The 21,845-nt window shown below is 38.4% G+C and overlaps 1 protein-coding gene across 1 annotated transcript in view; it reads right to left on the bottom strand.

The window, feature by feature from the left end:
- erbb4b (erb-b2 receptor tyrosine kinase 4b) overlaps positions 1-21,845 on the bottom strand; it is a 583,317-nt gene that overhangs the window by 95,563 nt on the left and 465,909 nt on the right. The window contains exons 14-16 of the mRNA XM_051707947.1: positions 11,420-11,513; positions 4,118-4,272; positions 402-446 (exon numbers count right to left, since the gene is read on the bottom strand). Coding sequence (XP_051563907.1) covers positions 402-446; positions 4,118-4,272; positions 11,420-11,513 — 294 coding nt within the window. The remainder of the gene's footprint in view (positions 1-401; positions 447-4,117; positions 4,273-11,419; positions 11,514-21,845) is intronic.

The raw sequence follows: 21,845 nt of genomic DNA on the forward strand, positions 1-21,845 counted from the left end.
AATATAGTCTAGAACTGTGAGGTCACAAGGTACTCTAGACAAAGCGATTTTCTATTGATGCCAGTTTGACTAGAATCTGCTGGACATTGGGTACCACACCAAAATAGGTTCCATGAATAAATGATGGCTTCGGGGAGTGCAAGTGAGACACAAGATAAAAATAAGAGAGAAGCTAGAGCCAAAATGTTGACCTTGCAAACCTATTCACTATGGAAGTCACTGTGCCTTGGAGAATAAGTATGTAGTGTGTGTGTGTGTGTGTGTGTGTGTGTGTGTGTGTTTGTGTGTAAGAAAGTGTAAACCACACAGAGTAGTGCTGTATGTGGGACATCATTGCTTTAAGGGGTGTTTTAATGTTAATAAAAATAATAAAAAAGAGAGAAAAAAAGTGTGAGGAATACCTGTCCATCATGCCAATGCAGTCTTGCAGACTGGGCCCTGTGCACCTAAAACAAAGATGAAGAGAAAAAGAAAAAGAAAGGATAGATGAAGAGAATATACATTGGCCCCCAAAAGTATTTGAACACTTAAGCCACTTAAAAATGTATATGAATGTCATTGCATTAAATAACAAAATGTCAAACCATTTATTTTAACCTCCTGAGACCCGAGCGTGACTGCAGTGTGCATTTTTCCATTTCCCTTTTTGATTTGTAACTAGTAGCACCTAATAAACATTTAGCGTTTTGCCATAAATTGCTAAAATATCAAAAATGGCATATCGGATAAAATTTGACTCAAACAGGTTTCAATGTAAAAACTCAATTTGGTTTCATATCAGATGTAGTTTTGTTGGCATTTCTCACAAAGACAAACTCCGCTGTGGTCGGCGCCATTTTGTTTTGTCACATGACTCCGTACGTCGAAAGTTTAACAATTTCCTGACAGCCCAGAGTCTTCTGAACTGAGATCAGATGGTTTCAATTAATTTAAATTATGCATTGCCTATAGCAAAGCTGAAATACCACGTCCACGCATGTGTACGCTGGGTCGCACAAAGTTAAAGAAAGAAAGCAAAAGCTTACTTTAAATAATACATTTCACAAAAAGACATTCATTAGGTTTGAAATGATGAAATGATTGTTACTCTGTTCAAAATTACCATGAGGACAAAGTGTTCAGACACTTCAATGCGAAGAACTACACTTGTGGTTACTCTGTAAGGACATCTGTGTGAACTGACTTTAAACCCCCCCTAAAAATCACCATGGGACCAGTTGGTTAAACGTTATCGCAAAAATGGCAAGGAAAAGTAAAGTTAGTTTAGTCACTTAGTTTGATGTTTTATATCTAATGCAATGAAATTCATGCATTTCAAAGTGTGGCTTGAGTATCCAAATTAGCGGTAAGAGAGACATTGAGCTTCATACAGTATTTACTTGAACTGACTAAAGACAGAGATGATGGACTGACAGTGTACAAAATAATCTTTGATCTATGGGGTATAATTATGAATGAGAGGTAAATGTCTCCATCACAGACAGTCTCTGTTTCTCCCATCTTTTTAACTGGAATTTTACCGTATTAAACTATATTATGTACAGTATAAGCCATTCCAGAGTATATCCAGTATATCCAGTAAATATCAAGATATACAGTATTTCAAAAATCTTCTAAAAGCTGAAAAATATTGAGATATAATTTGAATGCTGTATTGTCCAGCCTGACCGCAGAGTGACTAATTGTATTATGATGGGACTAGACATATTTTGATGACACTGAGGCAAACAGTTATGTTAGTTTGTCAGCAACTGCTAGCATTTAAAAGCTCAACATCACTAATCGTCCCTGACTGTCAGCCATCACAGATAGGACAGTCTTCAAAGGGCTTTAATCTGACTGGGAGGAAATGTGAATTTATGACTTAATTTCGAGCATGAGTATAAGGCATTTTCCACAAATATGGTTTAAACAAACCAAAAAAAAAGGTAACACTTCACAATAAGGTTACATTCGTTAACATTAGTTAATGCGGGGCCTGGGTAGCTCAGTGGTAAAATACGCTGGCTACCACCCCTGGAGTTCGCTAGTTCGAATCCCAGGGTGTGCTGAGTGACTCCAGCCAGGTCTCCTAAGCAACCAAAATTGGCCCGGTTGCTAGGGGGGGTAGAGTCACATGGGGTAACCTCCTCGTGGTCGCTATAATGTGGTTTGTTCTCGGTGGGGCGCATGGTCAATTGAGCGCGGATGCCGCGGTGGATGGCGTGAAGCCTCCACACACGCTATGTCTCCATGGCAATGCGCTCAACAAGCCACGTGATAAGATGCGCGGGTTGACTGTTTCAGACGTGGAGGCAACTAGGATTCGTCCTCCGCCACCCGGACTGAGGCAAATCACTATGCGACCATGAGGACTTATAGCGCATTGGGAACTGGGCATTCCAAATTGGGAGAAAAAGGGGAAACATTAGTTAATGCATAAGGTATCATGAACTAACAATGAACAATGTATTTTTTTATTTTTTTTTACAGCTTTTATTAATCTTTGTTAATGCTAGTTATCTGTTTAGCTGTGCATTTTCTGACTTGAGTATTGTGCTGCTCATTAATTTCACTGAATCATTTTGGTTTTGTCTTTCTTTCATTTTAATTATTCTTATATATATATATATATATAAACTTGTTCTCAATGTGCGTGTAAACAATTGTTGGTTATCCTCTGTTTGATCAGGGAAGGTTAACAACCACTGAAGTGTGTGTTAACAATTTTCGTTATCCTCTGTTTAATCAGGGAAGGTTAACAACAGTTATGGATGGTGTTAACATTTAATATTCTTTTTCTTATTATTCATTTTAATCATTTTAATTTTTTTTTTCATTAATTTTATTACTTTTTATTCTTATTTATTTCTTTTTTTTCTTTTTTTTATGTATCTTGTATTTTCTTTAAAATGTATATGTAAAGCACTTTGAATTGCCATTGTGCTATATAAATAAACTTGCCTTGCCTTGCCTAGTTAATAAAAATACATTTGTTCATTGTTAGTTCATGTTTAATAATGTTGTTAACTAATGTTAACAAATGGAACCATATTGTAAAGTGTTACCTATTTTTAAGTCAGTGAAAGAGGTGCTTTACCTTTATAGAATGTACACTTTGATAAAATTCTATTTTCCATAAATTAAAGAAAAAATATATATTTTTGATCATGTTTTCAATAACTTCTTTAACAGGATTAAATGGTTGAGTCAAGAGTTCAACTTGTAGTTTACGGTCCAAGAGATGTTATGTATAGGTTACTTTTGACTTTGTGGAATGCAAAAATAGTTAAGTATGACATTTTAAGTAATCAAATTTTTTAAATAATGAAAAATAATTTTTTTACTACAATACATTAAATATCAGTAGAATGAAAAATTATGCTGAAATTATGACATTGATGTATGAATTTAATAGTTTGATACAGTACAGAAGGTCAAGTTCTCTATATAAAAATAATAATAATAATAATAATAATATATATATATATATATATATATATATATATATATATATATATATATATATATATATATATATATATAATTTAAATCACAATTTTAAGAGGAAGCAAATGCTTCTAACGTGTTTTAGAGCGCCTAATTTTCATGCTAGGTTAACTTTTATGTTAGCTAATAGTTTATAAAACATATCTAATAGTACTCGCAATAAAAACATGGGTTTTTTGCCTCTAATGCTTTAAAAAAAACTAATGCGGCACCAAAGTGTATCCTATTTGCAGTAAGTGCCAAAAGTTTCACTCAGTGGATGAGGTTGTCCCGCAGTAAATTTGCGCTGTCTCTCATGTAAACCTGAGGAGCTGGGTTAAGCTTCAGGTTCCCAGCAGGATAAATTTGGAGAGCATGATGGTTTTCATTTAGACTCAAGTTTGATTGCACAGACGCAGCAAGGGCAAACTCTTCCCTCTAAAATTAATGATGGTTTATGCTCGGGCAGTTCCGAGGACACAAGCACTCTAAAAAAGGGTCAGTGAATTGAAAAATAGGCTCTTTAAACTTCCTAAGGCTAGAACTGACATGGCAAACAAGCACAGGAATTAGTTGCATGCTGGACACAGCTACAAATATATGACCTGCACACTCACAAATTGCAAACATTTAACAAACACATCCATACCCCTGGGTGCAGTTGACATGGCAGGGGTGACACTCATTGTTGGCCTCAGCATATTTGAAGATGAAGCTGTTTGCTCCCTGTAGACCATCAGGGCATTTCTCGACACAGTTGGGCCCATCTTTAAAGTGAAGACATTTAACACAGTGATCAGGGCCCTGCGCGAGAGAGAGAAAGAAGGAAAGGAGACATCAAATCCCAGCAAATGCGGATAATAACCATCCCTCACCACACATGCAATGACCATAACAATCAGCCTGCGCAGGATTTATGGTGGTAATATGGAGAGGGGAGGCAGAAGAGAGGGAATTGCTAACTGGATATCAATATGAGCACTGTTAGGGTCACCCAAGCACCTCATCAACCAGTAAGACAAATAACATTGCACAAACAATATGAAAAGATACTCCATATTGTTCTATTAAGGGTCAAACACATGCACAGCACCCATGTAACCATGAGGAGCATCTGTATGTGAGAGTATTTATGATATGTGGTTCTGTATGAGTGAATCTCTTGTTAGCGATTAATAAATGCCTTGCAGCAATTATGGCTGCTCTTCACTTCACACTGTAAACCGGCTCTGATACAACAGAGCAGCAGACTGCATCCGGACACAGCCGTGGAAGCCATGTAAGATCAGACAGCTTCATTCTCCAGTCTGTCAAATCTATGCAAGGCCACTTTGGGTAAACATACGGTCAGTTCTTCACTGAAACTACAATAAATAGTTGTCAGCAAAATGGCCTGGTAGCTGTACACATCCTTCATTGAGCCGTGGTGCTTACATGGGTAAAAAGGGTCTAGCTTGTGTCATTACATGATTCCGTTTCCCCAGTCTTCTTCCCTGTGTCAACATCAATATTTTAAGCTTATTTTAAACTTCACAACTAAGAAAAACAGTTTGTCAATATAAATGTAACAAAAACACCTCTGTTGCATTTCATATATACATTTTATGATTGGTATCTGGCTGAACAAACTTCAAAGTGGTTTCAGAATGAAAGCATATGCTTTAGGTGTATGAAGACAAAACTGTCCTTCAACACACTTCTTATTGCGTTCTGTTGACATTTAAATCATTTGTTGCTTTTTCCTCTCCACTCAAACATACACCAAAGAATGTGAAAGCTGCGTTAGTCCTTACAACCAGAGTTATTATTATTTTGAATTGTAATTTAGTTTTTATTTCTACTTAATTTTCAATTTGTCAATTCAATTTAATTTAATTTTATTTAAAATTATCCCTATCTAAAGAAATAATAGTCTATACTGAGATTTCTTTCTGAATCTGTTTTCTCTATCTGCCGACTGATTTGTGAAAATACAGTACATACAAATGAGTCAACAAAGTAATAATTAGCACTCACTGAGAAGTTATGTCTAATGATTTGACTGCAAATGCTACATCCAAAAACACTGGAAAAGCCCACTGATAATATTGGGGCCATTTCGTCACGGACATGATTTTCTAGTTAATTTGTGGGAAACCGCACAATGCAGGGCAGTTCTGCGTGCTGCTCGTGTACCTAAATCCCTGATGCGTTCGTGTGCGTCTCGCAGCTGCTGCCGCAGAAGATAAAAAATAAATAAATAAATTGATATTGGTCTGCAATCAGTCAATGAAATCTTTAAATACCAACCAAAGAAAATTTCATTGAGCTCTACTTTAACTGCAAAAAACATGGAGAATAATAATTTTGAGTCATAAATTTAACAGAATTGTCCTTCAAAAGTGTCAGAGATATAGGCTAAAAAAAAGACGTACATAAGTTACCCAGTGCTTTACAATAAAAATAAAATAAACATTTAAAATAAAAACATCATAACCAACTAAATTCAACTCATAACATGAAGTTTAGCTTCATACACAAACTCTGTCATTGAATAATACATTTATTTTATAGTCTATAATTAAATTATAAACAAAACATTTCACTGCCCAAAATATCCTAATATTATATTGTTCATGGCTGAATGTTGTGAATGGTGGACAAATGCTGTAAAATAATGTATTTTAAGCAGCTCGTCAATGCTTTGAAAATAGTCAATCAATAATAAATAGGTGCTGTTTATCTGTTTAGAGTTGCTGTCTGCTTTAGCAATAACGCTTTTTTTCCCCGACTATTTAAAAAGTTACACAGTTAATTCATCAAGCTATTATGGACCAGTTCAAGCTGACAAAACTGCGTGGACCACAAGAGACTACAGAACCCTACATGTGTAGATACATTACGCCTAAAAAGACATAATATCCAATATTAATACAATTTTTATTTTGATATGCTGTTTTTAGTAAACTGTGAGAGACATGATATGGGTGACTTGACTCAATGAAGTTCTTGATTTTAAGTTTTTAACCATGTTGAAACCGCAATGCAAGCACTGTCTTGGCTGCATAAACGCCACACCCAATTTTACCGGTTGTCAGGTCCCGTGTTGTGTGAAACTGCCTTGTTTAGTTTCTGCTACATTAGATACATACCCGTCTTTGTTTTTATCGTGCCAGCCACCTCAGTAGTCGATGTTATGCAGCAGTCTCTGTAGTAACATTCAAGCGTATTGGTTGACAGATGAGTGTGCCTGTGAACATGCATATGTGAGTGTGCGTGTGTTTGCTTAGACACAGTGAAACAACTCTGGCTACATCTACGACTTCAGGGGCTAATACAGCTGCATGCAGACAGAGATGTGTTCATTAATTTCTGTTTTGTTATTTATTTTGTTATTTTTTTATTGCATCACAAATGTCATGGAAAAAATCCAGAGTCCCAAAGGCTCGAGTCCGTGACAAGTCCAAGTCCATTAAAATTGCACTTGTGACATGGACTCGAGTCCGAGTCCAAACTTGAGTACCCGAACTCTAATTTAAGATATAGATTTCAGATGCCATTATCATATACTGTAGCCTATCTTTCCTACTTTGTTGCATCATTGGTCCAATTAATTATATACTGTCCCATAAAATAAAATAAATACAATTGTAATACATGTTGATGACAATATAAATAAACAAAATAAATGTTTATTTTATTTTATTGAGAGGACAGGATATAATTATATGATGAAAATGGCGTGGAGAAGGCTGCCTCGGTGTGGAGCTCTCCATTTCTTTTGTTGTTTTTGTTTGTTTGTCCTGTGATTTTTTTCCAATCAGTTTTACCACGGACGTTTTGCTCTACATTTTAGTCAGAGGTATAGCTGTGTTGTTAAAGCACGCTATGAGATGCAAGCGAGGGAAGTGAGCCGGCGCGCTGGTCAAGCTCCGACAGTGTGGCTTTCGAACAGCGTTGCCAAGTATTCATCTAGCGAATCTCCGCTCTCTCGCTAACAAAACGGATGAACTACATCTCCTCACCCGTACAAACAAAGACTTTTCAAACTCTGCTGCCTTGTGCTTCACAGAAACCTGGCTGAGTGAAGCCATTCTGGACAGCGCATTACATCTGCCGGGCTTCCAGCTGTTTCTGAGCGGATTGCATTGCTGAGTAAATGGGGAAAACAAGAGGCGGTGGAACATGCTTTTACATCAATGAAAGTTGGTGTACAGATGTCACAACGTTAAAGATGTGCTGTCCTAATTTGGGAGTGCTCTTTATCAACTGTAAGCCTTTCTACTCACTGTGGGAGTTTTCCTCATTTATTCTGGTGAGTGTATACATCCCGCCACAAGCGTGCGTGAACACAGCGCTGCAGCATCTGATCAGATCACAGGCATGGAGCAACAATACCTGGAATCACTTATTATTATTCTTTGCAATTTTAACAAAGCCAACCTCACCCATGAACTGCCAAAATACAGACAGCACATTACATGCCCCACCAGAGACAGAAATATACTGGATCCCTGCTACACAACTTTAAAGGATGCATATTGCTCTGTCCCACGTGCAGCTTTGGGACTCTCTGATCACTGTCGGGTTCTTCCAACCTGGAGGCAGAAACTTAAAATCAGCTAAACCTGTAGTAAAGTCTGTAAAAAGATGGACCAATGAAGCAGAGCTGGAACTACAAGCCTGCTTTGTCTGCACTGACTGGAGTGTTTTTGAAGCTGCAAACACCAATCTGGATGAGCTTACAGATACTGTAACATCATGTATCAGTTTCTGTGAGGATATGTGCATTCCTACTAGGCATTATTTAACGTTCAGCAATGACAAACCATGGTTAACAGCAAAACTCAGACAGCTTCGTCATGCCAAAGAGGATGCTTACAGAAGCAGGGATAAAATCTTGTATAATCAGGCCAAAAACACACTGACTAAGGACATTAAAGTGGCTAAAAGGAGCTAGTTTTCAGCTAACGACCCTGCATCAGTTTGAAGAGGCCTGAAAGACATTACAAATTTCAAGACACCATCCCCCAACACTGTATGGAATCAATTACTGGCTGATGACCTGAATGTGTTTTACTCTAGATTTGAAAAGCCCCAACATTGACCCCACTCACCATTCTATACAGCACTGTGGCAGCAGTGGAGTCATTCAGGTTCCTGGGCACTACCATCTCACAGGGCCTGAAGTTGGAGACCCACATTGACTCTATTGTGAAAAAGGCCCAGCAGAGGTTGTACTTCCTTCGCCAGTTGAGTTAGTTCAACCTGTCACAGGCGCTGCTAATCCAGTTCTACTCAGCAGTCATTGAGTCTGTCCTCTGCACTTCAGTAACTGTCTGGTTTGGTTCAGCTATGAAATCAGACATCAGAAGACTACAAAGGATATTTCGGACTGCTGAGCGGATTATTGGTTGCCCCCTGCCCTCCCTTCAAGAACTGTACACTTCCAGAGTGAGGAAAAGGGCTGTAAAAATCACTCTGGACCCCACTCACCCTGCCCACTACCTTTTTGAACTGTTGCCTTCTGGCTGGCACTATTAAGCTCTGAGCACCAGAACAGTCAAGCACAAGAACAGTTTTTCCCCTCAGGCTATCCATCTCATGAACAGTTAAAACTGTCCCATTATGGAATAATTACGTGCAATACACAGCTTAGTCAATATATTTATTTAACATATCCTACCCCTTCTGCATTACATTCCCTTGCAATGTATATAACATATTTGTATTTGTACATATTTATTTTGTCATATTGTGTATTTCTATATACTTGCATTTTCTATTGGCTTTTTACTTTTTACTTTTTAATTTTTATTTTTTATTATATCTGTCTTGTTGCTGTATTGTTTGTGCACTGGAAGCTTCTGTCACCAATAATAAATCCTTGTATGTGTAAGTATACATGGCAAAAAAGCTCATTCTGATTTTGATTCTGATAATGGGGAAATGAATGGGACCAATGATGCGAGTTGGACAACATGGAAAGATATATGAAAATGATGATTATAATTAGCTTTATTTGAAAATTATTTAAGTCCCTGGTAAGTCTCCCTTTAGACTGCAAGGTAAACTTGAGTGTAATTGTTTGTGATGTTTGGCTGATGGCACATTGACTGAATCACTTCACAAATTAATAGCTAAAAGGCAATGATCAAGCAGAATCCACACAAAAGAATGAATATATAATCTAAAAAGGCTAATATTTTTCTGGTCTACCTCACAGCTGTAGAAAGTCGGGTCATGCACACTGTTCCAAAAAGTTTGTGTCTAACTATGTTTGTGCCTGTATTTGCCTCGGTGGGTTCATGATCGAGACCTTTCTGTGTGACTCAAGCAGACAACAGCCTGAGGCCTCAGAGCATTAGAGAAGGATCGGTTAAATCCTTTTTCGCAACACACAAGCACACATCCATACAAACCTCGTCACGTATTCATCAATTTAAACCAAACTGCTCAAGGCTGTTTTTTAAAAAGGGGCAACAGTGAGCACACAGCCCATCTGTGGAAACGTCTCTCCAACCTGATCAGATTCATGGACACCAAAATGGCTTATTCAACCAACTCCCAGGTCTCCCTTTGGGACAGGGCTCTCACACTTGCCAAGATTAGGCAACTTAATCTACTTTCTTACCAAATAAACAAGAAGTAAAATCAACCTCACAGCAGCAAAAGTACACTTCAACAAGGGATTCAGTTAATCATTGGAGCAAGCCAATCAAAAGCAGCGTCTGCTGTTCAGCTCTGTTTGAGTTTCAAGCTAACAGATATTGAGGGAGACTGCATTGAAATAAAAGTAACACACACCCAGAGAACAAAATTAACACTTTCCGAGTGTTAAATGCAAGTAAACATTAGCTTTGGCAAGTAAACACATTTTTTTTTTTTTTGGAACTGCAAAATAATACATGGTTTAAATGACAATATCAGAATAAAAAGACGGACCCTTGATAAAAGCGATGTGAAGGAATCATATATCAAAAGAGATACAAATGGTCTTATAAAGCAAAGCCCAATGACTACTGTATATCTTCTAACATCTTTTACCTCAGTGGAAAAATTAGGCATTGGCCAAGGAAGCTAAACATATTATTTTCTTTCATAGTTATAACTACCTGAAAAATATAAAAGGAAAAGTCAGCAAAATAATTTCTTTGTTATTAGGACAACTACTATATCCATTGTTTAAAAGATAGTGCAAAATACAGTTCCATGGCTGGTAAAGAATAGTTATGGCCGGTAAAATTTTCTAAATTAATTTGCTCGCCATTGGCAGGTGTGCCAAAAGTAAATTTTGGATGCTGTATATGCCCTTATTTACAAACAAAGATATATGAAAATTTATGTGAAGTTTCCCTTACAAAAAATTAGTGGCATCATAGTACAGTAATGGTATCAGATAGTAAATACCATGATGCTATGATATGTAAAATGGTACTTAATGATTACCATATTCATACACAAAGGTATTAACATGGCACTCCAAGGAACTTTCAAAAATACCATGGAATTACCGTGATACATGTCTAAAACAACAACAACAACAACAACAACAACAACAACATTATATTACCATGTTAAATATCCAAAAAATGGTAATACCATGGTACTTTTTTGTTAGTGTTATTAACTTTCAAGATTCATATAATTGGTTGCATATGGCTCTATTTGTTTTCTACTGTGGTACTGTGCTATATACCACTGTACTGAATGACTATCATTTTCAAATACCATGGTATTTACATGGCACCCAGAGTACTAAGGAACATGTCCATGGTTTTGGATTATATTCAGAAAATAATACCATTATCATGGTACAACATACAATAAATCAAACAAACAAATAAACAAACAATCAAAAATGCATGTCAATACCATGGTAATTTTTGTTACTTTTGATAGTGTTGTTGATTTCTGGGATTCATATTATTGGCTTATTGAACATGGGCAGAAATGTTCGAATAGAATTTACCGGCCCAGTGCAGGTTAGCCTGTCATCTTCCACCACTTCACACTGTGCATCACACTCCAGGCACACTGAGCCATTTGCAAACTCACGCACGTCCCTATAAAAGAGAAAAAGAGAGAGAGAAGGAAATATTAGGTAGCATAGCACACTGCAATAACATATAGTGACAATTTGCCTTAGAGAACATTCAAATTTCAGATGGCAAAAAATGGCATGGCAATCTTCAATGTTCTTCCAGGAATTCCTGAATTACAGAACTCAGCACTCAATCACCATTAGCCATTCAAAACAAAGTGAAATTTCAAAATTTTAGACTAGATGTTAGGTGTTTAGGTTTTTTTGAATCCAAACCCAAATCAAGAGCTGAACCATAGGGAGGACTTAAAGCAGAGCCATCTCACGCACATGCACACACCGGTAGATTGTGAAATCATAGCCAAAGGAAATTCAGCACCAGAGGCACTGCAAGGCCATAGGGAGGTGAACATGGAATCTAACACATCCGTTGGGTGTTTACAGCACTTGCGGTTCTCTTCTCAGCTGCCACAAAATCTAGCAACAGCTGGCAAACAAAATTACTAATGGCCAAAAGCAAACAGTCAGCTTTCACCACCTATCCAATTGACAATTCATCAAGCGCATACAGGGACAACTCAAAGGACCATGCTGAGGAAGTCAGCCCAGGACATCTGAAACAAATGATCAAAAAATGGTTCAATAAACGCAAACACAGTAGTTTTCTGGTCACATCACTCCACTCTGAAGATGGCAGTGACATTTTAGAACTGACATGAGTTGGAGAGAGAAATGCAGGATGGAAGCCCCATCAGTAGGTTTACATGAGAGAGACTGAAAAAAGAGAGACAAAGATATGTGGCAAAGACTTGTGTTGTATGGCGACTGAAGTCTGCTGTCTCAATGGAAAGGAGAATTACATTATCTATAAAGCACAGCACATATTGTGCCTTTGACCACCTTATCTTTTAAGGACTGCTCATTCTTGCTAACTATGCGAATGCTAACTTCACAGGTTCCATGACGTACACATTTGAGGTTTTTATCATGTATTTACTGATTCTCTCTGTGCAGCAATGCCATTGGCCCTGATTTTCTTGTGTCCCTTCTACCTTACAGATATAACTTAAATGTGTACTGAAAAATCCAAGTAGGTATAGCTGCAGGCCGGAGATCTCCAAATGGGGGCGGAATCTACAAACAGATGGCGGGGTTCCTCAAGAAGGGGCAGAGTTACTCCAAAAGGGGGTTGCGCCAACTTCAAAATGGGGTGTCACTTCCACACACTGTTAGGTTTAGGGGAAGGATTAGGTTAGGGGCTTCCTATATCTTTGCTGGCGGTTTGGAGTTCCCGCCCCTTTTTGGAGCTCTGCCTAAGCCATGGGTTTTCAATCCTTTTCCTGGGGACCCACAGCTCTGCAGATTTTGTAAGTCTCTCTTATCTGACACCCAGTTCAGGTCATGAGCCTCTACTAATGAGCTAATGATTTCAATCAAGTGTGTTAAATAAGGGCGACATCGAAAATGTGCAGTTCTGCGGCTCCCCAGGAACAAGTTTGAAAATCTCTGGCCTAAGCTATATCCTTTTTGAGAAATCACACCCATATCTGTGACAGTCCTAGACTCTGTAAACAGCAAAAAAAAGAGTCGGTCAAATCATGAGTAAAAGGCCAGATTATCAGTTCAAAGTCACTTAATTTTCAACCTGTTCCTAAAACAATGCTATCTTATGACATCAAAACACTTTTAGTAAAGTGTATGACATACATTTTAATGTTTGCATTACACAGTGTGCTACATTTATAAGGACATGGGTACAAGTGCTGAACAGCACGCGAGTCGACACACGAGTTGTCAAGTGTCATGGAAGCACCACAAAATTAAGTTGTTGCTTCACCAATTGTGTTTTTCATCTCACATTTGCTTTTTATAACACTATTGGTTAGGTTTAATTTTAAGATTCATTTTGTTGATTTAAGACTCGATAGAGCATTAACCTTAAAAACCTGTTTGGGAGAAAATGTACTCACTTTTAGTGCCACTTAGTGGACATTACACATCGGAACTACTGCGATACATGTAATGAACCATGTGATTTCATTTTTAAAAAATGCCACCACAGTCACATTAAAATTCAGTGGCTAAGTCTAGCAGTAGTGAGCAAAACACTAGGGGATCAATCCATACGGTGTCTAGCAAACCATACAACAGTCTAACAAATGTAAACAGCCTTAGAAACAGTCGTAATTATCTTTAGAAAGTTTCAGATAGAGTTCCAATGATCTCTTGATTTTTTGGCTGTTGTCTTCCATATACAGAGTGAGTCATCTTGTGTGAACAGCGAGTGCGACCACAGAGGTTGACAACAAGAGGAGAGGCAGAGAAAACAGACTCTATGGTCACCCTGAAAAACAGATATATTCACACACATACACAAACCATGCTGGGTGACGTGTGTGGGAAGTGTGGGTAGGCAGACATGACAGTGCGAGACAGTGATGTGTCTGAGCGCCTCTAGCCATGCCATACCGTACCTCTCCGAACCTGCCTCCCGCTTCTCGACCACGTACGGCCTGGTGAGCAGTTTGGGCCTAGAGCCAGCCATTCTGCAAGGCAAAAGAAGCATGTGGGACGATTGCTGGGTGCACAAGCCCTGAGCTACACATAGGCTTCAATGAACAGGTGCAGCCTACCTGCTGACTTACTATTAATCACTGTCAGAGAATGCTAAACTAATGTCACCATTTAAAGGAATAGTTTACCCAAAAAGAACATTTACATAATTTACTCACCACATGTCGTTGCGGCCACATATTATTTTCTTTCTTCCATGAAAAACAAATTAAGATGTTAGGCAGAATGTAGGAGCTGCTCTTTTCCATACAACTGAAGTGGATGATGATTCAAAAAGGACAAAAAAGCACCAAGAAAGTATTATAAAAGCAGTCCACTTGTGTGCTACATTCCAAGAATTGGACTACTTGTGTGGACTACTTTTATGATACTTTTATGATGGTTTTTGGATCCTTTTTAAAGTTTGTCAGTTTACATCACTATCCATTTGGCTGATATGGTGAAAAAAAGCTTGGATATTCTGCTTAAGATCACCTTTTGTTTTTCACAGAAGAAAATAATACAAGGTTAACAGCTCAAAAAATGCAGTCACTCTAGTTTCTACTGTGAATATGTTTATTCTAGTTAAAAATACACAAAGGACGAGGGACCATCTACAAACAGCAGATGCTTTTGTTTTAGAATGCGAAAACGGATGGTGTTTGTTTATTATCTTGTTTTAGCTCTGGGCAAAGGAGAAAATAAATTTAGCTGGTTCACTCAGTCGAATCAATCAAATACTAATGCTAGTCTTTCCCTTCCAGCAGAACGTAAGCGCACAAAACAAATAAAGAGGGAACTCAAAACCAATCTTTGATTTAACTTCTCCACTACTCAATTGTATTGTTTATTTATATCAATCGAGCAATCCAAGAGAAAGACAAGGCCAGCTTATCAATACTAAACCATTTTTAGAGGAATTAGACAAGCACCTGAATTTCCATGCTGGTCCAGTCTGGTTAGTGTAACTATGATGTTACATGTACACAGACCTGCACCAAACTAGCACTAACCAGCATAGAATAGCTTGGACCAGTATTGAGATTGATGCTGGTTTAAGCTGGTCTTTTCAGCATGGTCGGTGCAGTACTGACATCAACACACCAGCATCCAGCTGTGCTGGTCTTTTTAACAGGCACTCTCTGTGAGGAACAGTGTTTCATTCATGGTTATTCAGTATACAAATGAAAATTTATTTCATTCGACATTTGAATAGAATAAATAGAAACATGTCTTTCTATTGCATTGCCTTTGCTAGCTGCATGCAAAATAAGAAAGGATGGCAAGACTTACTACACAAAATATTTTCTACAGTGCTTTTGGCACACACTGCAGTGAAACACACTCCTATTCTATTCCCTATCCCCTTTGCAATTCACTCACTCGATTATCATATGTAGGCTATATTCGTTGGTGCTTCAAAGCCATTCTGCAGTACAGATGCTGTAGGGTGGAAAATCATCTGATCATGTGTGTTTACACAGGTTATCTGCATCACCTGGGTCTCCACTAGAGTCTGTATGAAACTCGACTGATGATTGAAAATGCTGTAAGCATTTATGAGTATGAGTATGTGAGCGGTGCAGAGTGGAAGTGGAGCGGGGAGTGGAGTTACATGAAGCCTGGAGCGAGGAGTGGTGTTTTTAAAAGTCGGGGCATGGGTATTCTCTTCCGCTCCAAGATTGTTTCAATACTGCTTCATCACAAGCATTACGCAAAATTAAAATGGAAGAAAGCAATAGTTCACCATGTATTAAACATTGTTAATAAACTATTAGCAATAAGATTAAAAGACTGAGGTAATTGTGAAATATTATCAGAAAGACACCATTCAAAAACCCGGAGTGGATTTGCTAAATTGAGCCAGAGGGGAAACTGCTGTTGCCCCAATCCACTCACATACTCCGGTCAGCATATATATGTAATATATATATATATATATATATATATATATATATATATATATATATATATATATATATATATATATTGCAATCAAAATTATTCAACCACCCTGACCAGCAATACATTCTGGTGATGTGAATTAAAACACATCAACTAAAACCTCAGTAAACAGTCAAAGTAAGTTTTTAATACACATTTGAGTGATTTTGAGAACAAAGAGTTCAGTTACCCAAATTTTAAAATAAAAAATAACAAATTCTCTCCACAAATGTCATGTCAAAAATATTCAACCCCCAAAGTCAATCATTTGTGGAGCATCCTTTATCCTTAATAACAGCAATAAATGTTTCAGGTAAGTGTTCTCAGGCTTCGGACACCTCTCTATTAGAATTTTTACACATTTCTCATGAGCAAAAGCTTCCAGCTCATTGACATTCTTTGGTTTCTGTGCTGCCACTGCTTCCTTGAAATCCCAACAAAGGTTTGCAATGAGATTTTAATGATGGACTGAAAGGGCCATTTAAGGACATTCCACAACCTATCCCTGAACCAGATTTTGGACAATTTAGATGTATCCTTGGTGTTATTGTCTTGCTGGAATGTCCAGCGATCACGGAGCTTCAATTTACACACTGAAGGCATCACATTTTTCATGCCAAAATGGTCTGATACCTGAAAGAATCCATGGTGTCAGTCACATAGTCAGGATAGCCGTTTCCTGTAGCTGCAAAACACCCCAATAACAGGACTGACCCACCTCCATGCTTGACTGTGGGGATGGTGTCGTTCTTGTCATCACCTTGTCATCTTACTCCAGACGTACTGCTGACCCATGGGTCCAAAACTCATTTTCAGTTTAGTGTCATACATACACTATATTGCCAAAAGTATTCGCTCACCCATCCAAATAATTGAATTCAGGTGTTCCAATCACTTCCATGGCCACAGGTGTATAAAATGAAGCACCTAGGCATGCAGACTGCTTCTACAAACATTTGTGAAAGAATGGGCCGCTCTCAGGAGCTCAGTGAATTCCAGCGTGGTACTGTGATAGGATGCCACCTGTGCAACAAATCCAGTCGTGAAATTTCCTCGCTACTAAATATTCCACAGTCAACTGTCAGTGGTATTATAACAAAGTGGAAGCGATTGGGAATGACAGCAACTCAGCCACGAAGTGGTAGTCCACGTAAAATGACAGAGCGGGGTCAGCGGATGCTGAGGCGCATAGTGTGCAGAGGTCGCCAACTTTCTGCAGAGTCAATCGCTACAGACCTCCAAAGTTCATGTGGCCTTCAGATTAGCTCAAGAACAGTGCGTAGAGAGCTTCATGGAATGGGTTTCCATGGCCGAGCAGCTGCATCCAAGCCATACATCACCAAGTGCAATGCAAAGCGTCGGATGCAGTGGTGTAAAGCACGCTGCCACTGGACTCTAGAGCAGTGGAGACGCGTTCTCTGGAGTGACGAATCACGCTTCTCCATCTGGTAATCTGATAGATGAGTCTGGGTTTGGCGGTTGCCAAGAGAACGGTACTTGTCTGACTGCATTGTGCCAACTGCGAAGTTTGGTGGAGGGGGGATTATGGTGTGGGGTTGTTTTTGAGGAGCTGGGCTTGGTCCCTTAGTTTCAGTGAAAGGAACTCTGAATGCTTCAGCATACCAAGAGATTTTGGACAATTCCATGCTCCCAACTTTGTGGGAACAGTTTGGGGATGGCCCCTTCCTGTTCCAACATGACTGCGCACCAGTGCACAAAGCAAGGTCCATAAAGACATGGATGAGCGAGTTTGGTGTGGAAGATCTTGACTGGCCTGCACAGAGTCCTGACCTCAACCCGATAGAGCACCTTTGGGATGAATTAGAGCGAAGACTGCGAGCCAGGCCTTCTCGTCCAACATCAGTGTCTGACCTCACAAATGCGCTTCTGGAAGAATGGTCAAAAATTCCCATAAACACACTCCTAAACCTTGTGGAAAGCCTTCCCAGAAGAGTTGAAGCTGTTATAGCTGCAAAGGGTGGGCCGACGTCATATTAAACCCTATGGATTAAGAATGGGATGTCACTTAAATTCATATGCGTCTAAAGGCAGATGAGCGAATACTTTTGGCAATATAGTGTATATAAAAACCTTCTTCCAGGACTCCACAGATCTTTGCTAATGACTTCTTGAATATTCAAGTCGACATATTCCTTGGTAAATTTTGCTTTCTTCCACACCCCAAGAAGGTTGCTGTTGTACCATATTTAAAAAATGTATGAATGGTGCTGCCAATTTTGTCTATTGGAAATTGAAGTGCCTTGGAAATGTACTTTTAGCCATGACCTTTCTTGTGTAATGAAATAATCTCCTCTATTAGCTTTTGAGACAGCTTATTTTTATTTGCATTTTTTTGCATAGAAATAAATTTTTGCTTACAACGCTAAACTTAATTTTGTTTTAAAACAATTACTTGTGTAGCCTTACATATTTAAGAAACAGCTACAAGCAATAGGGGTTGAATAATTATGACATTGCTGTATTTTTAAAAAATCCTGCTATTTAGAAATATTAGGTTATATATTCACACTATGACTTTGAATGTGTCACTCAACTGATATAGATGTAAAGTTTAAAAATTATGGGTCATCAGAAAGCTTACCTTTGTAAATCCTTGCTGTCTTGGGGGGTTGAATATATACAGTATTGTGCAAAAGTCTTAGGCACATAAGATGTTTCACAAAAACATTTGTCTTTAGATGTTTATTTTTATCTTCTGCGTTAGTGTGTTAATAAAAAAATATAGATTTTAGATTCCCAAATATTTCTTTTGTGAATAGAATAGAATAGAATAGAAGAACAGGGAGCCCTGCAGCAGAAGGCATGGGCCCCCACAGAGTCCCCCACTGAACATCGAGTCAGTCTGGGATTACATGAAGAGACAGAAGCAATTGAGACAGCCTAAACAAATAGAAGATCTGTGGCAGATTATCCAAGATGCTTGAAACATCCTATCTGCCAAGAACCTTAAAAAACTGTGTCCAGGTGTACCCAGGATAATTGATGCTGTTTTGATGACAAGGGTGGTCACACAAAATATTAATTTAGCTTTATGTTTACTGCACTTTGTATGACAATAATTGATCAATCAAAACTATTTATGGCATTATTTTTGAAAATATTTTCAATATACAACATTTTTCACAAGTGCCTAAAACTTTTGCACAGTACTGTGTATATATATATACACACACACAGTGCATTCATGCATTCAGAAAGTATTCAGACCCCTTCATTTTCACAATTTGTTATTTTGCAGCCTTATGCTAAAATGCTTTCAGTTATATTTTTTTTCACATCAATCTACACTCCATACCCCATAATGACAAAGCAAAAAACAGATTTTTGATAACTTTGCAAATGTATTAAAAATAAAAAACTGAAGTATCACATTGATATACAGTAAGTATTCAGTCCCTTCACTCAGTACTTAGTTGAAGCACCTTTGGCAGCGATTATAGCCTCAAGTCTTTTTGGGTCTGATGCAACAAGCTTTGCACACCTGGATTTGGGGATTTTCTGCCATTCTTTTCTACAGATCCTCTCAAGCTCTATCAGGTTGGATGGGGATAGTCGGTGGACAGCCATTTACAGGTCTCTCCAAAGATGTTTGATTGGGTTCAAGTATGGGCTCTGGCTGGGCCACTCAAGGTCATTCACAGAGTTTTCCCTAAGCTACACTTGCATTGTCATGGCTGTGTGCTCAGGGCCATTGTCCTGTTTGAAGGTGACCCTTCGGCGCAGTCTGAGGTCCTGAGCGCTCTGGGCCAGATTTCATTAAGGATATCTCTGTATTTTGCTGCATTCAGCTTTCCTTCAACCCTGACCAGTCCCCCAGTCCCTGCCGCTGAAAAATACCCTCAGAACATGATGCTATCACCACCATGCTTCACAGTTGGGATGGTATTGCACAGGTGATGAGTGGTGCCTGGTTTCCTCCAGACATGATGCTTGGAATTGAGGCCAAACAGTTCAATCTTCATTTCATTAGACCAGAGAATTTTGTTTCTCACAGTTTGAGAGTCCTTTAGGTGCTTTTTGCAAAATCTAAGGGGGCTTTCATGTGTCTTGCTCTGAGGAGAGGCTTCCGTCTGGCCACTCTGCCATAAAGCCCAAATCGGTGGAGTGTTGCAGTGATGATTGTCCTTCTGAAAATTGGTCACCTCTCTTACCAAGGCCCTTCTCCCCAGTTGCTCAGTTTGGCCAGGCAGCCAGCTCTAGGAAGAGTTGTTCCAAACTTCTTCCATTTAAGAATTATGGAGGCCACTGTGCAATTGAATTTGCCACAGGTGGACTCCAATCAAAGTGTAAAAACATCTCTCAGATGATCCAGAGAAATGGGATGCACCTGAGCTAAATATCAAGTGTCATAGTAATGGGTCTGAATACTTAAGTCAATGTGATATTTCATTTTTTAAATTTTTTTTATTATTATTATTATATTATTTTTTTATTTGCAAAGTTATCAAGAATCTGGTTTTTGATTGGTCATTATGGGGTATGGAGTGTAGACTGATGTGAAACAAATACATAATAATTTAAAGCATTTTAGCATAAGGCTGCAACATAACAAAATGTGAAAAAATGAAGGGGTCTGAATACTTACTGAATGCACTGAATATTTGTGTGTGTGTCAGTTTATCTGTTATAAATCCTTCTGCATTTGTTAAAAAAAAAGAAAAAAAATTCTTTATTCAGTTCATCATTGTGCCATGGTGCTCTGAACACCACTGTATTTGATGTAAACCTCACATGAGGTGGGAGATGTACCCAGCTCATCTAGCTCACCCAAACACTGTTATTTGTTTTCCAGCTCAACCGAGCTTACTTTTCATCATTGCAATCTGCTCTCCAAAGTCAGAGGATGTGCTGCTCTCATGTTGTGTTATTGTTTGTCTAGAGGATGGAGACATGCATCTTTGTGAAATCCCTTAGGAACAGCGCTAGCTCTAGTTCAACCTTAGGAAGACACACCTCCTCCAAGTGAACATGAATAAACATAATGCCGTCAAGTGTATGCAAATAATACTACAACACAGCTTGAATGCTCCTGTGATACTTGAGATTTGTAGAGAATGTATTGTCACAATTGCTATATCTCAGTAACTGCAAGTAACCAAATATCCCATATATACCCATATAGTGTGAAAACATTCATCGCTATTGGATTATGTTGTTACAAAAGGCCAACGTGTGTTCAGTAAACTGTATACTTTTTCCTGGGCAAGAAAGGTGAAAATATTCAGTAACTTTTTTTGTATTCAAGTCTTTAAGCTATGTTCCTATATAGAAATTGACTTTGAATAATAAATCTAACCTTAACATTACAAAATCAGAAATATTTAAAAAGTAAAAAGTGTGACTGCATTTGGTCTCCCCTATATACACTCACCGATCACTTTATTAAGTACACCTGTACACCTACTGATTCATGGAATTATCTAATCAGCCGATCATGTGGCAGCAGTGAAATGCATAAAATCAGGCAGATATGGGTCAGGAGCTTAAGTTAATGTTCACATCAACCATCAGAATGGGGAAAATAATGATCTCCGTGATTTCTACTGTGACAAGATTGTTGGTGCCAGACAGGCTGGTTTGAGTGTTTCAGTAACTGCTGATCTCCTGGGATTTTAAAGCGCAACAGTTTCTAGAGATTACTCAGAATGGTTTCAAAAACAAAAAACATCCAGTGAGTGGAAGTTCTGCCACAGCAACTCAGATAACTCCTCTGTACAATTGCAGAGTGCAGAATAGCATTTCAGAATACACATCATGTCAAACCTTGAGGTGAATGGGCTACAACAGAAAAGACCATGTCGGGTTCCACTTCTGTTAGCCAAGAACAGAAAGCTGA

The sequence above is a fragment of the Myxocyprinus asiaticus genome, chromosome 10 (assembly GCF_019703515.2).
Source record: "Myxocyprinus asiaticus isolate MX2 ecotype Aquarium Trade chromosome 10, UBuf_Myxa_2, whole genome shotgun sequence".
Classification (NCBI taxonomy): domain Eukaryota; kingdom Metazoa; phylum Chordata; class Actinopteri; order Cypriniformes; family Catostomidae; genus Myxocyprinus; species Myxocyprinus asiaticus.